The sequence below is a fragment of the Styela clava genome, chromosome 9 (genome assembly GCF_964204865.1).
Source record: "Styela clava chromosome 9, kaStyClav1.hap1.2, whole genome shotgun sequence".
In the NCBI taxonomy this organism is placed as follows: domain Eukaryota; kingdom Metazoa; phylum Chordata; class Ascidiacea; order Stolidobranchia; family Styelidae; genus Styela; species Styela clava.
The window spans coordinates 15,157,921-15,175,028 of NC_135258.1; the positions used below are offsets into that span (position 1 = coordinate 15,157,921).

The 17,108-nt window shown below is 34.5% G+C and overlaps 1 protein-coding gene and 1 long non-coding RNA gene across 2 annotated transcripts; one reads left to right on the plus strand and one right to left on the minus strand.

Annotated features, from left to right (window-relative positions):
• Window positions 1-687: 687 nt before the first annotated feature.
• Window positions 688-17,069, plus strand: LOC120338840 (uncharacterized). The gene is made up of 4 exons (XM_039406806.2): window positions 688-915; window positions 1,408-1,585; window positions 2,977-3,151; window positions 13,750-17,069. Exons 1-4 carry the CDS (start codon window positions 885-887, stop codon window positions 15,085-15,087), a joined length of 1,722 nt encoding a protein of 573 aa, XP_039262740.2. The 5' UTR covers window positions 688-884; the 3' UTR covers window positions 15,088-17,069.
• LOC144427171 (uncharacterized) lies at window positions 9,230-13,738 on the minus strand. The gene is made up of 2 exons (XR_013477794.1): window positions 11,499-13,738; window positions 9,230-11,090 (listed from the first exon to the last, which is right to left on the minus strand). It is a non-coding gene; the product is annotated as an uncharacterized LOC144427171 (long non-coding RNA).
• Window positions 17,070-17,108: the final 39 nt, after the last annotated feature.

Consider the following 17,108-nt stretch of genomic DNA (forward strand, 5'->3'; position numbering starts at 1 on the left):
ATGGTGTCGATGATAACTGCGGGACGCAAACCCCTTTCTTATTAAAGCATAAAACTATTATCACATCAATACCACCGCGGGAGAAGGAATTTCGAAACTAAGATTACTTCTTATTTATCACGCTAGCAACGAACGTTGTAGAATTAAGGGATATCGAAAGAATTTCAACAAGGTCTGTGTCAGACTGGGATTAAGGCATGTAAACTTAGTTGAGCACAAATCGAAAAATTATTGGACGTCGTAAACGTATCTGCAGTAAACTTTGCATGTACTAATTCTTAGTTAGATTTAATACGTTATGAATACAAGAATACAGAATGACAGAATACAGCAGAGTTTGTTTAAGCTCAATTAACCGATATTGTTGAGCTCATATTTTGTTCAATGATATACATTTCGCTTTGATTCAAACCTAATACAATATTTTTCTTGGGAAGAAATTTTATATGTTGTATCTTTGTCAATTATAACTCTGTGGTCACCGACAAGCTGATGTCGGGATATTCCCTTGACGGCATATCAGCTTTTAATCCGACAATATATTCAGATCACATTTCATGCATCCCATATGTTTATGATGTATATCAGTACAAAATTATTTGAGAAGCATCCATACACCCCAAAATGTTCTATTTTTAATATGCCTATGAGATGTAGTCATTCTATTGAAATTACGTTTTTTCATATTTTTTCTAATTTAATGCAGTTAGTTCTGACTTCTATTTATACTATAATATATAAGAAATGTTCGTTTTGTAATTATGTAAACACCCATTGTTCCTAACGGCTTTACGGATTTTCACGTTGGAGTATTATTTTGTAAAGAAAACTATTTATTGACCGCCTGGGGATATTCACTCGATTGACAAAATATACATACAGATATGAAGGCGGAAACCTTCGAACGTTTAGAAGGTAATTAAAGAATTAGTAATTATTTTACGGTGAATTTCATGGTGGCAAAAGACTGATTTTGATAACTTTGTAATCTGCTACTGCCAAATTATATTTTTCACGGATAGAATTACGTATACGGTAATTCTGTCAATTTCTGTTCAAAATCGATTTTGTTCGTCTGTTACAAGTGGGAAGAATAGGTTCGTTACAGGATGGCTGCAAAAAACAGCCCCTGAATTATACTTAAATGAAGAAAGGGAGGGGGGGGGTCCTTTACATTGAAGTTATAAAGTTATGGTAGTTGTTTATTTTGTTAGCAAATGCAAATGATAACTGTAGATCAGGGAACGATATTGTTGCAATAAGGCGTCACAAATTTTGTATATTTTGAAATGAAAACCTTGGTGCGATTTCCGCCACTGTAGGAATATATTCTACCAAGTATACATTTCATATAATTGAATTAAGATTAGATTAAATTGTGCTTTATAATACTAATTGCATTTGCAGGGGATGCAGAAATATTATCCCAGCGAATCACGCGAAGCTTATCATCGCCTTTTGGACCATGGAATCCGTCTGTCAATCGACATGTGGCCATCGCAATGTTGAGTGTATACGGACTTATATTTTTGGCAGGATTGATTGGGCATGTATGCGTCGTGGCTTACGCAGTGTCGTCACGGAGGTAATTTATTTTTTGCTGAGCTTATTATTATTTAATTGTTTATTTTCATAGGCATTCACGGAATTTTAACTGCGCATTGTTGGTCGAAAACGTAAATAAACAAATCGCTATGATAGCAGGCAACCGTCATCGGTATTTAATAACAGTATAATGTTGGTATAATATGAATACAAACGTGAAATATTATAATAATTGAAACCTCAAAAACACGCCTCGAGAAGCGTGGGAATTAGAATATTACGTGTAAATTAGAACACTCGCTCCCATAATTGAAATATATGCCAATGAGCATTATTTCATCTCTTGTTGTGGCAGCGATTCCTGACCACACATGGTAAGTAATAACAAGCGCAGACTATATACGTGTATCCTATAATAATACAATATTCATTACTGGCTTTTGATAGACTATAAATGGAAGAATAATTGCAGTATTATTACCACGCACACCATAAATTTTCAAGTGCATATAATTAGAGCTTTTGGTCCCATTATCATATATTTTACTCCATTTACCTAATTTGTGCCTTAAAATAATCTTCACCTGCGGTCATTAACGAGGCTCATAATTTATAAAGCAAAATATAAAGTTTCCCTCGTTTCACACCATACATGGACCGAAGTGTTCAATGTACGTTTATTTTAGAGCCATCTTTGATCTTTAGATACGAGGTCATTGCCATTTTAGGTGGTCCTCCACTTTAGACTGTGATAGGATGTGGTTGCCTACTGGAATTTAAAAATTGGTTCGTATGTTATGTCTTTGTATTCTTCAATAGAGTGCCATTCACTGTAAATGCCCACGCATGTTGAATACAAACCCTCAATTGAAATACATCGAACGACACTTAAATTCCCATTACAATTTTGAAGTATCGTTTTTCTTATCTCGCTGACTAATTGGCTCCATTAAAATTTTGAGACGATTTCGTAAGGACTCGATTTCGCGTTTTTCTCAGACAAACGCTTGTGAACATAACGTAATGGAGGCTTTTGAAAAATTGTATTTTAACAAATAGTTTGCGAGCAATCTGTTTATAATACCTATTTATTGACATAATTTGCGTTTCCCCCCTCATTTTTGACGACACACTACTGATGTTTTTATATTTACCTTGGCATTTTCCTCGCACAGTTAGACTGAGTCAGCTGATTTGATCAATGATAGTGACTGCGATATTTTGTTTAGCCTCTAATTACTATTATATGTTTGTTTTCAAATATAATTTTTTGCTGAATTTCCTAATACTTTGACATTCTGTTTCTGTGGTGAATACAATTCTGACAAGGTTGCAAATAAAATCAGCATTGCAGCATTTTATTTAGCAAACCAAACCCTCTTTCTTTGTGCTAGTGACGTTTTAAAATTTAATGGGTTCTTTCGTCTACAGAAAATATCACACCTGCAGAAGAGGAGCGTTGCTGATTATTGCAAATTTATCTATATCCCAGATGCTATTTTTGCTTTTCTGTCTACCATCAATCGCTTACAAATCGATTATGAATCTTACTTTCGAACCCTGGATTCTGGGAGACATTGCTTGTAGGATGGTTCCTTTCGTCGAGGTAGTTAACACATTTTACATAATTTAGTATGCTTGTGGTATTTTGTCAGTTTTTGTACAGGATATATTCGCTTGTATCGATCCAACTTATCGCTCTGTTCTGTCACTATAAACAAATGGTTACGTCATGTAGAAGTGTTAGATTTTGATGTTTACCTTTGTTAACAATGTGGACGATGTCGAGAATTTGCTACTCTCACTCACTGAGAAGTTAGGAATTTATCATATGCATACTCCATGCCTCGATAACCATTTCAAGGAAAGCTTTCAAAATTCTTAAATGATAATAAATATTAACTGCGTATGGTTCCTCTCAGCTCATGTTTTTAATTTTAGTAGTTGTCAACTTGTTTTGATCACGCCCAAATAACAGAGTTATGATTCGTTCTGCGCATGACGATAAGAAAAATACTATTTTTGTATTCCCGCATGACACGCTCTTGTAAAAATGGCATTAGATATTATTGTGGGTATGTGTCGATTGCCTCCCAGGTTTTTTGAATATGTACACTTGTGTGGGAAAACTGTTATCACATTAATATATGTGTCTGTGTCGTTGCAGCAGAGAGAGTTCTATTTCCCAAAGCATTAAGAACCGCATCTCATATCGGTAATTTCGTTAAATTGAGAGATAAATGCTCAAAATCAAATTTAATCTTGTATCAAGCTCTTGTAAATGCTCGATATCGGTTTTTATCGCGGCCCGGGAGTCATTTTCGCCTTCGTAATTCTCAGTAATGGCATAATAGTGTATTGAAACGTAGACCTTAACTCCCATGAGCTGCCTAATTTAAACCACAATATTACCTTGCGCAATATACTGTGTGAAATAGTCGACAAATGAAGTACATTTCGTGATAATTTAAAGTATTTGGATAGTCCGTTAGTATAATTCTATGTAGACGACTAGGTATGAGACTAGACTTCACACATTGTGATCCAGCAAAGACTATTGCGAGGACCGAATTTTAATTTCCATAAGCTTAGAAAATAAGCCAGTCTACCCAATTTTTGAGTGTTTTGAAATGCTTTGTCTCACGGGTGTCAAATTTGTGATGCGATTATGTATCTCGGTTTCAGACTCCTTATCTAATCATGATGCTGTGAATTGAGAAATATTGCATATTAATATGGGCGAAAAATTCGATAATTTCCGAAATCAAAATTTATTACCTTTAATCATTAAAATATGTCATTTCTGTCTAGACGCGGTTCTTGATGGATCGGCTAAATTTAGGGTGCCTGTTTGGTTAGGTTTCTTTACCATTACATTCTTTGGTGTATGGCATGTTTGGGGTTTTGTATTTTAAGAGATCCGAAATTTACTGATTGCAGATTTAGAATCTAAAGCAGTCACTGCAAGATGTCCCGACAATTTGATTGTGTGAAAGAATAAACAACATTTGCCTTCAAAAACTTATTATGCGTTTCGTAGGGAATGTTTGAGGAGAAGGCAGTCGACTATTTTGTACTAAACATGCCTAACGTTTTTATAGTCTTGTCACTTGCGTCTATGCGCATTGTCCTAAATGACCATTGAATTTTTCCTTTTTAAAACAACGTAGTAGCACATTTGTGCTACCAAAATTACCTTGCTCTAATTTATTTATACGTGTCTCGGACCGTTTGACATACTTTATAATGATGTATGATATATCAATTAAAAGGCGAAAATTAGGAAACAATACGGTGAAAATATTTGACAAAAATTTAATTAAGACGACATAGCTTTGAGAAGAGCAACCTCAAATAGTTTTGGCTCTTCAATGCTGCAGAAATGACTGTGTCAACTCATGCTTAGTTTGTTAGAGGAAATGAATTTTATCTCTCATCAATATTGCAATGTTTTTCGACCATGTGATGTTCCTCGCTAAAGGCTTAGGATAATTATTAAATTCTAGCGAATGTCATTGTTGCAGCTGCAATTACAATACTTTGGAGTGGCCTAAATATGTCTTTCCGTAACTAATGGATTATTCGTAGAACTCATTTTAGAAGTAATTATAATTTCACACCACAGAATTGTAACACAGTGACTAGGTTAAAGTCGAAATATAATCGATCATTCTTTTGTGCTATTTAATACCCTCAAATTATAAATGACACACTACAGGCTGTTTATCGTATGTGATCACAGCTTGCCCTAAAAATATTTAACCTCTAAATTTTGTTGCAAGAACTTGCATTACAAATTTAATCTAAAAATAGACTTGTCCACATAATGTGAAATATGTTTTTGAATCAAATTTTTGGAAGGGTGAAATTGGCTTGAATTGTACCGCCGAATCTAAACATGTTGTATGTTTAACAAATAAATTTCGTATGATTGAGTTATCAAAAATTTGTTGTTTTTTGCTTGTATTGTGAACTCTATACTTGTATAGAGATATACTTATACTTGAAAAAATACTGTTTCCTGTTGGCCTTGAATCGTCATGTACTTACTTGAATCGCCACGGCAACCATGTAGTGCGTGAGCATGGTCTTGATCAGATTCTGACAGCATTTTGTTTATGCAAACGTCATCTGCGTTACGTTATCGGAGTCGAGACCACTCAATAATTCATTAGGTTCTTAGTGTTGTATACAGCGTCTGTATCCCCCGAACTTAGTACTTCTTGGATATGCATAATAGTTTTGGTGTAGAGGCACCTCAAAATGAAATTGTCACTATTTAACTGGCCGGTATTTCCATATTGGTATGTTTTGATTAGTAAATAATTGTTTAATACTTCAAATATATCCTAATTTGCACCCAACCTAAGCATATTATGTATACATATATACAAAAATATCGACTGTATAAATTGTCTAAAATGGCGTATGTAACTAACATATTGTTCGTGGAGTTTTTCGAAAAATTGGATATTTCCAGTAAATAACTTTGTACTGAGGTTTTTTGAGTTTTTGAGTTTGAATAGGATGACTGTTTTGATGTATTTAACGCGGAAGTTTGAAAAATAAAATGTCTTTTCAGATGAGCAAATGTGTGATGTGACCTCTTGTCTTAAAAATATTCTGTCAGTTTTGTTCATTAATTATTATACGATTATTAGCTTATCAATATTATTTTGACACTATATTTAAAACAAAATATTTATCAACAAAAATATGATACTTAATTTTGCGTTCCTTTGATTTAATTAAAATTTGCTTCAAAAGGCGTCCATGGTGTCCAATTCCACTTGCCACGCTTACGCTGATAATAGGGGTCATAGCCTTTGCTGAGCACGCGCGGTTTTTGTATTTGTTTGCAAGCAATGATCAATACCCCCTTTTGCAATGACCCCTTTCAGTTAAATATAGTTGTTTATGGCCAATTGAGCAACCTCGTACGGCGCACCTTTTTCAAAAAAAAAAAAACTGCTTCATATAGAAGTACTAGCTAAAGAATTTTAATGGCTTTCGACATTTTATATATTACTGTAACCGAACCCGTTTTGTCGCGAAATATTGGGTTCATTGAATAAAATGGGATTGCTTTGACGCGTGACATTTTGTAAGGGCGCTGGTGTCGTCTTGTCGATTTCATTCTCTGTGGTATTTGAGCACTTCTTACCAAATGAACCAATGAAGCCTAATGCTCATTGTCGAAGGAATCATTTATTTGAATGTGAACCACAACCGCACAATTCCTCCTTGTTTTCGTTATTTTTGGGTGAGCTCGATGCTCGAGGAACGTTTTTTCAAATATATTATCAAACGAATACAGGATGACAAAAACATAGCCCATAAATTTCTTAATTACCCCAAGTAAAAATCAATGAACATTTATTTAACACTTAAATATTTATTGGTTTATGTTTGTGCTAAAAGTTTCACTAATCAAGGACGCACTTTACAAAAGTTTCCAGAATATGGGTGTCCAGGGTGTCACACTGTACGTAAAAAGCCAAAAAGTATTGAACTTTGGAAATGATTGTACAACATTCTGACAATTCATACGAACTTCTAGGAGAACGGTTTGACAAAAACTATGTTTATTTTAATACACAAGTCTGGACTTTTGAAGTATAATCAAGGCCTTTTGCCAATCTTCTCCTCACTGTTCAAAGCGAACTTTAATTGATACGTTTGTGATGGTACAAGCATAAGATTATTTTGATTTCCCTCATCTTCTGACGTCATATACAAAATATAAAAACACGTGATCAGATTGGAGTGTTTTGTTTCAAATTCGTAATGTTCAAATAAAAGCAGGGTTTGTTGATGCCGCTTTTTACAATAATTTTCAATTCTGATTTTGATTAGTCACAAATCAAACAGTGACATTTACCATACAAATAATAGTTCAATCAATTAAACAGAGTGGTTGAGTTTTGTATTTTCATGAAAGGTTTCGCAGGAATTTAATAATAAATTGATGTAGCAAAATAATTTGATTGTCATTCAGATTGTTATTCTGATACAAACGGGCATTTTACAGATAAAAAGCAGACTTCAATCAATATTATCGTGGTATTTGCTTCGGAAGCATTTCAGATCACGTTTCATTTATTGATCCTTTCCTAGAATATCATTACCACACAATGATATGTTGTTCCTCACGGGCTGAGAAGTGCAAAAGCTGCATTGCCCTTAATGAGAGTTACATTTCCACTATGCTTAATTGCCAGTAGTTCATCTGTAATCAATATAGAATATACCCACAACTAAACTTTATCATAATTGAACTGTAATCATTATTTCAAATTTGGATATTTGCATGCTCGGACTGTGAGATTATGATAAGCAACAGAATGCATATCTTTCCATTAATTCATAATGGCGGGAAAAATGAAGCGTCTCGGAGAGGGTCGAGACATGTGTCGAGACTTGAGTAAAATTTATCAAAGAATCGAGTCAACTAAGTCAGTGTGCAAAATGGCTCAACTTGACATCGAGTTAGGTAACCAACCTGAGGCAATTAATTTAAAATACACCAGAATCAAATCAAAAAACTTCACTCTGAAATGAGTTTCCGTCGTTTCTTCTGAGTGAGTGTGTTGATCTTGCTTTAGGCAATTTGATTGGATCTTAAATAAGGCTCAACTTCGAGATTACTACTTTTCAAATCTTTTCATGAATCGAAGCTATTTCTTGAATATGGTAAGACAAGTTAGAGTGGACATATCTTATTCCATTATTTAATTTCGACGTTTACTAGAATCAATCGATCATCTTAAGTGTATGACGCATGACCTGAAGTGGCAATAACTATATATTATGTGATATTGAGTGAATGTGATCCATTATTCTGTTTATTTTGTGCGAAACCGAGACAGATGTTACGTTAAATAAACAATATGAACCAAACATGTGAAAGTGCCACTTTCAATAGCGAAAAAAAATTTGAATTTCAAATAAATGATGGGATACTATGTTCTTAAACGTTTCCCATCAAAACAGAACTTTTGCAAAGTGCAAGCCATACTTAATATTTTGATAAAAAGGGTGCAGTATTTAGGCGTAAAAGATGTGGTTCGTCATTTAGGTTTTAGAAAGACGGTTTGTAACTCGCCTAATTTTTCTAAGCATGAGTTTAGCTTTTCAATATAAATTCTCCGACGAGAAATGTGTACAAATTGTTTTTCAAGTCACGTTTCATTCATTTGTTTCCGATAAAATATGACCAATCTGTTGTGTTTAGTGTAAAGAATAATAAATTTCTAATTTCATCGTTTGGGAATACCATCCTTCATCTACTAGAATTGTTTACTTTGGTAAGCTAATATTTGATTATATGTTAATGATGTATCCTTTTGTCAAATATGGCCGGAGATGAATTTTTTGGTCGTTTCCAGTAATTCAATTTATATGTGGCCCGTATTTGAACCAAACCTAAGAGAACTTTGATATTACTTGTACAGAACACTTTTACTTTCTTGCCTATTAAGAGTGGCATGTAACTTGGACTATCATTTCTCTATTTGGTTTTAAAAATGCAATCGAGGCATATGGGCCTTGTCACTCCCTTGGTGGGGATCTCCAAATGGGTAACAATTGTTCAATATTCCCACACGATCTTCTATCTATATCCCGATACAGAGAATGACCACATAGTTAGTTCAATTTCCTATCGAGCTTCCTCTTGACTTGCTAAACGAATATTCTACCGTCCCAAAAGAATTTGTCATAGCAGAATCTGGTGATGTTTATATACCACTAAATTAAACAATGTTTGCATGGGAATTATGACTGCTTTATCGCTTCTCATTTTAATGATTCGTTGATCTCTGAACACGTGACATTTATTGCGCTATGTCGACGAGATATATGATATCATAAAGTCGTATTTTGATTTAAGTGTCTAAATATAATCGCCAGTTTCTTTGATGGGCTTAATTTTAATGTACCGAGGCAATTGTACTGACAAAAAGTATGTTATATCAATATTGACGTTTTCCACGCCAGGTCATATTTTAACCAAAGCGAGACATTAAAAAACATAAAAATGGACGTATTCCTTTGATGTTATAGCGCCAAATACGGTTATCAATTGTTTATTTACTAATTTAACGGTCTGTAGCAAAAATGTACCTGTAATTCAAACACCTTTATGGCGTTCGAATCGAATGTTATTTTGGGGCTATTCCTATTCCTCTTGGTGTGAGCATGGTTCGAATATTAAATCGTAGTTTTATCAGTTAAAGCAAAATTTCTTGTAAGGGGAAATAATAATCTCGTACCAAAATATTGATTTGAAAGGATTATTAAAAATTGTTGCCTTCTCAATTCAAATTCAAGTTTAAAACCTTTACAAATAACCAAACTTGATTTTACGAAGCACTAACAACAAATGATCATTTATCTCATATTTAGGAATACCATCATCTCATTCATTACAGATAATAAGAAGTATATTTGTTAGCTTTCATTAGATAATAGTCTTAACTACTTCAAACAAAACAAGATATAAATGCAAAGACAAAGATCGCAATAATTATCGGGTTAGGTTACCATACTAAGATTGGAAAAATATAGGAATAAATTAATTTAGTCGGTCTCATCGTGGATGTCTAAATAAATTGACGGATGGGTTCTTGATTGGTCCATTTGTACGGTTTTCTTTGTTCGTTTTTGAGCTTGTTTGTTTGCTTTGTTTTTGTCAAAAGATCAAAGCCTATCCTATTTACAGTATCTCATATTTATTGGCAATTTTTGTAGACATTTGTGGGTTTTCTTGTAATAAAAATAACGGCATGCAAACGATTCCATGCAAATGAACATGTCTGTGATAACCATATTTAATGAATGACTGTTTTTGACTATAGTTGCGGATTTTCTTGCGTTAAGGAAACCGACCAAGCTAACGATTCCACACAAATCAACACGCTTGCGGTAGAGATGTAAATATTGCCCGATCTCTTTCCATTGAATTTTTATTCATTGTGAGGTTTCAATAAACCATAGTCTAATTTTGTCTGACAAAACACGAATGGGAAGCGAATAGGATTTTATTTTGTTATTTAGTAAATTCGTTTGGTTAAAACAGAAAACATGGCAAAAAAAATTATTTTTTGTTAGCATCCTACATTCCTACTAAATAACATTTTCACTTTAAATAATCACGTTAGAACTCTCGCTTATTTCAAAACTCGGCGAATTTATGTGGTGAAAGACAGTTGTTTTGATAGGTATTCATTTTCCATTGTACAGAGATAAATTGAACGTTTTGCTCGAGTACACGTGAATGAAAGAGTCCCGGCATCCAAACCGCCGCGTTCTTTGAAATACATCAGCCAAGCCACTGTCACTCGTCTTCTCAATCAGGACCTTTCTTTTGTATTATTGCTCTGCAACACTGTGATGACATTTACGAGAAACTTTTGTGACGAACAGATCACCTTCCGGTCCCGACTTTTTTGGCTTTGTGCGTAATTTACCGCCTCGTCTATAATTACAGTAGTATCGTTTTCTAGGGATAGTTTCCGCGGTAATTCAGATTGCTTATATCATGTCTTAAAATAAGTTTAAACTTTTAGGGAAATAATAAGAATATTTACGACTGTTTTACTATTAAAAAACATGCACTGAATAGCACACATTTCTATTTTATTTTGAGGTATATACAAATGCATAAGACTTTCGGTTTTCAATCTGCACTTCAGACTATTTGCAAATCGAAGCATCTCAACGTGAAAAATATTCCTTTTCGCCACACGAACCCCAAAATTTAAAAGTGATAGCTATTACTTTTCAGCCACCAGTTGGTTGAAGGTATGATGTTACGCTGGAAAAAACGACGTTTTTTTACACACTGGGTGGTCACTGACAAATAAGAAAAACTGTAGAGTTGAATGGTCTAAAATTGTTCAATTTTTAGATGAACTGTTGTGATTTGCTCAAACAATGTCTGTTATTATTACCTTGCACTAGTAAGAAGACCCTGGGAGACGAATAGTTAGTTGCCTTGAACTCGAAAAAGAGATATTTAATTTAAAACAATTTGTGACATCCGTCCCATCTTTGCCAGAATTCAGAATTTTCAATCCCACCCGAAATTAATGTTTCCGGATTTCGTAACTTTCAATTCACACGCTCTGAAGTTGTCAGTGTAAACATACAACTGACGTCTTTATCGTAGCCCTGGGCGATCTAAAGTTACTATTTGTTTTCGCGCCATTATACCGCTCGTAATTATTGTGCGCGTTCTTCACCTCGCCGACTTTGATGATGTGTTTACGGACACAGTTTTGTCAGTCATGGCTAATATTAGATATCTGCTTCTGCCCGATCTGATTTTTTAAGCACTATTTGAAACAGGCTACCGCTCATCTACATGTTATGACAACATGCATCATGGGCTACTTTTCCTGAAGCATACTTGATCAAGATACCACTATTTCTATGTTAAACCCATTCAAAATTGCGTGTATAATCTACCACATTGAGTCCTAGGCTGAGATATAAATTCCGTGGTTCCGATCGTTTTTGGTACCTTTCCCTCCCTTGCCTATTTTGAAACTCTTCAATCTTCAAAAAAATGAATATATGTACAAATATTAATTCAAATTTATGACCCCAAATAAATCGGATGTTTGTTCCTGTTAAAGGACTAGAATTAGCTTGATGGGAAGTGTGGATTTTAAACAGTGAACAACACCGATCATAATTAACGTTGCTAATATCCTATATTTTGCTCTACACATACATTACGTCCCGTTCACTACAGATTTAATTAATAAAGGTTTTTTCCTTCTATCGGGAAAAACATTGGTTATAGAATTGTATTGTGCTTGAGTTCTGTTGCATGATCCTCAATTTGTATTGAATCAATTGGATCTTATAGGAGTACTGTATATAGAATGCAATTCAAATTGTTATTGCAATTTCAAGCACTGTGATCCGTGTTGCAGTCAATATATCATTTGAATGTTTATAATTGGTAAAATAGCGTCGTAATTTGTTTACTGTTGGTTTGTTTAGTATTTGCGATGCAATGTCACGACTTCAGTCAACAGTTCATAGATTACACCCGGTCAAACAATGACAAGGTCAAATGACGAGAACTAGGGCTTTCATGTTTACATTATAATGACCCGAAAATTGGAACCTGATTTTGAAGTGAGAAATGGCAATGAAAGGAATCTTAATTTATTAATTATTTAATTTCTAACTAGGCATCGTTAAAAGCGAATTTGATGTGTGTATTTCTAATAATATTACAATACAAAGCAACTCCTATCGCGCCTTTGCTTTTACGACGTTATACATATATATATATTCGCGCATTTATTTGTTAAATTTGCATTAAAATGAAACCAATTAAAGTAAACACACTATTTTGCATAGCATACTCATTTATTTTAATTGTTACTAATTAGCTTGAACTTTTTCGGGCGAAGGCTTTTGTTTGACGGTTGCTTCCTATTTAATGGATATTGATTGCAAATCGATTCCGTATGAATTAGTTATCGTTACTCGTACCCTCGTTCGTGAAATTAGGCTTTCATCTACCTGACATTATGATTGATATGATTCGTACTTTTGTCAGCGGTTGGATAGGAAAAATTTAAAATTTGTTTCTTTTTCGTTCGTTCATGTGGTGTTCTCCGATCCTGGATTTCTGTGATTTGGGGAACTTGCTCAACAAACTTCTTCAACAATAAATTTTTACTTCATTTATCTATCTACAAACTGATCTTATGTTTAGAAATCCTAGTGTATGAACATCAGAATATCAATTATCGCTCTTGCCAATAGAGTGACGCACAGATATAGGAATAGCCTTGTACTACCGTCACCCGTGTTCTCTCTGATTAATCCACGTGATCAGACCAAATTTCGAGATGGGTTTCACGAACGCCTATAATTATTACTGAAAAGTTGAAAGCGGTTGGCCCAGTAGTTAGAGAAAAAAATTATTGTTTGTACGTACAACAACATGAAATACAATTTTGCAAAAGCTAAACACGATCCTCAAAGCATTTTTGTGACCAACAATTACATCAAGATGTCATAAATATGATTTAAAGTTTATCGGTGACCTTTCCGATTGCCTTTTCAATTGCCACAACTTCATTGTTTTCAGTGATTACAGACACAGATATAGTAATACTTAAAAATCTTTTATTGACTATTCAGGAGTTAAATTTAACGGTTGTTATTTTTCTTCAGCTTTTCATACTTGGCGTCACTGTTCTGAGTTTCTGTGTATTGAGCATCGATAGACTTCGATCAGCTGGGCAGAACACAAAAACCTACGAAGAGGCTGGGGATTCGTGTCTTACTGGAATATGCAAGATATTTGTGATATGGCTTGGTGCAATGTTGATTGCATCACCCGAAATTTTTGTTTACAAAACAGTGACACAAGAACTACAAATACCTGAAAATATATTTGATTTTATCACAAACAAAGATTCGAGTCTGAAAGAAGGGATTTTGCCGGACTACAAAGAACTGAAAGACACAGAAAATATCTTTGAAGATTTGAAAATTTTCTTCGAAAAGATTCATACGTCCTATGTCATGGGAGGTGATGAATTTGTTCAAGCAAACGTTACGACCTTTGGTATGACATATCAGTATGATAAATGTGTACGAGGTGTGTCGCTTTGGGTAGATTCGCCTAACTTTCTTGTGACTTTTATGCACACGTATGAGAACGTGCGGTTGTGGTGGATATTTGGATTTTATTTCTGTTTACCAGTATTTTTTTCACTTTTATTTGCTATGATCATTGCCAGACATCTCTCTGCAACACACGACAAATGTTTGAAAGATTTTGGAACATATCCGGTAGATGGTGCTGTAGGCACACTCACCAGTCACAAAGGAGGTTCAATACATCGAAGCAACAGTCTGGCAAGCAACCAAACTGCTTCGAGTGAAGCCCAGCAACTCATGCTGGCGACGGAAGGACGACCGGGTGCATTGACACCAAACAATGGCAGCTTAAGAAATCATCTTTCAGCTAGTCACAGGAGTGCAAGTCCTGCAGGTTCGTTCCCGAGCATGATGACGCCTATGATAGTGCGATCATCAAACGCACCTATCAGTCCTACAAATGAAACTGGGATCGGATACGCTCAGTCTGTAATATCACCTTCCGTGACGTCACCATCCATGACGTCAGTAATGTATGACGTGAACGGCAAAACTGCGTCATTGCCCCCTCACGGAAGAGGATCTCGGAGCAAAGGAAAAGTCCAAAGAATCATTCTATTCAATGTAGCTAGAGACCGTGCTCTGAACACCTTGTTAGTAGCACTGATTCTTGCATATAGTTTAACATGGCTTCCACAACATATCTTCCACATATTGTTCGCCAAGACACAACTGGAAGAAGCGTTGGATGCACAATACGTGGGCCTAATATTGGATGTTTGTCGGTATTTGTCTGCATTCAGTTTTGCCGTAAATCCTGCCGTTATTTATCTCGCTTACAAATCGTACAGAATATTTTTAGACCGATTCTGTTGCCCATGTAAGTGTCGATGCACATGCTGCTAAAAAGAACATCCAAAAGTGGGTTATATTTACTAGATGAAATGACTACCGCACCATGATAAAAGTTCCAATGTTGCAGCGACCAAAATCTGAATATCCAAGTGCGGAGATTAGGAACTGCTTGAAGCCTATTGTTTTTTTTTGTAATTGGAATACTTCTGCTTAATACTAGAATTTAATTGTTTTATGATAGTATTATTTATTGTGATAATTAATACCCGATTGGACGGATTTCACTTAAAAACCTGCCGCTTTGCAAATTATTTGCGGATGTACAACTGATTATTTTAACTAACCAAAATTCTTCGTGTGACATCCATTCATGAATGAGATACATACACTGGTTCAGAGTGGTTATGATATGTTAAAGGTTAGTTCATTCTTCTTCTCATCACTTTACTGAAGCCGCTCTGAAGAAATGTGGTAGAATTTTTTTTTGTTGATAAGTAGAGAAAATTTCCTTTTACACATTCATGTCCGGAATAGGAATTGATAACAAAAGTTTTTTTGGTACAGTTATCCTAAATAATGCTGTCACTAGCGGATCACAAATATCAGTTTTTTTATAATAAATTTTCATAAACATGCTTTTCAAAATTTTGAACTTGCTCTGTTGGGAATTCAGAGCAATTACAAACGGTGCCGGAGGAAAAACGAAGATTTACTTTATTGATAACTTGTCTTAAATTAGCGCTCGCGGGTGCCAGGAATATCCAGACGTTGTCGGTATGTCAACAAGTTTCTTTACTTGTTAGCGTGTAAAGGGTTTGTTTGAGTTGTCCAAATTGAGTTTCTTGTAAAAACCAGAGTCTACCAGTTTTCATGTTTTTCAAATTCTTATCATTAACGATGACACTTATGGAGTCAAGTTGGGTCTCAGATGATGGTTCAGAAAGGACCCTAGTCTGACTTAAAATTGATTGTGTAAGACTATTCATCACTTCGAACTCCATACTAACGCTATGCAATTGTAAAAGATGCAACATTTATTGCAATTTTTTTCTTTATACCACCCTGGCTAAATTTTGATTGCGGAAGTCGTCTTCATGGACTGGGAAAAGTATTGATTTGTTGACATGATTGCTTTACACAAATATTTTCAACTACAATGCTGAAAGCATATATAACTTCTGTATATAGTTTTCTTGAAATCGCGCGCGAGGTTAGCTGGCCGTTAAACGGCGATTATATTTGGGCGTCTCTACACTTCTATAGAGGACTTGCACGGGTCTACCGCACCATGATAAAAGTTCCAATGTTGCAGCGACCAAAATCTGAATATCCAATTGCGGAGATTAGGAACTGCTTGAAGCCTATTGTTTTTTTTGTAATTGGAATACTTCTGCTTAATACTAGAATTTAATTGTTTTATGATAGTATTATTTATTGTGATAATTAATACCCGATTGGACGGATTTCACTTAAAAACCTGCCGCTTTGCAAATTATTTGCGGGTGTACAACTGATTATTTTACCTAACCAAAATTCTTCGTGTGACATCCATTCATGAATGAGATACATACACTGGTTCAGAGTGGTTATGATATGTGAAAGGTTAGTTCATTCTTCTTCTCATCACTTTACTGAAGCCGCTCTGAAGAAATGTGGTATAATTTTTTTTTTGATAAGTAGAGAAAATTTCCTTTTACACATTCATGTCCGGAATAGGAATTATTAACAAAAGTTTTTTGGTACAGTTATCATAAATAATAATAAAGTTTATATCAGACTTTTTTTTAATTATCTGCATGAATATTCCAAAATCAATTGCTTTCCCTTAACACTGAGCTCATGGAATTTGGTGATGTACGAAAAAATAGTTGAAAATGAGGATTTTTTGATAAGTAGAGAAAATTTCCTTTTACACATTCATGTCCGGAATAGGAATTGATAACAAAAGTTTTTTTGGTACAGTTATCCTAAATAATGCTGTCACTAGCGGATTACAAATATCAGTTTTTTTATAATAAATTTTCATAAACATGCTTTTCAAAATATTGAACTTACTGTCTTGGGAATTCAGA

Excerpts from the sequence above, each read along its gene's own strand:
- LOC120338840 (XM_039406806.2), top strand. The coding sequence starts at position 885 with ATGAAGGCGGAAACCTTCGAACGTTTAGAAG. Across the intron at positions 916-1,407 it reads AACCTTCGAACGTTTAGAAG|GGGATGCAGAAATATTATCC; the intron begins GTAATTAAAGAA and ends TTGCATTTGCAG. Across the intron at positions 3,152-13,749 it reads GGATGGTTCCTTTCGTCGAG|CTTTTCATACTTGGCGTCAC; the intron begins GTAGTTAACACA and ends ATTTTTCTTCAG.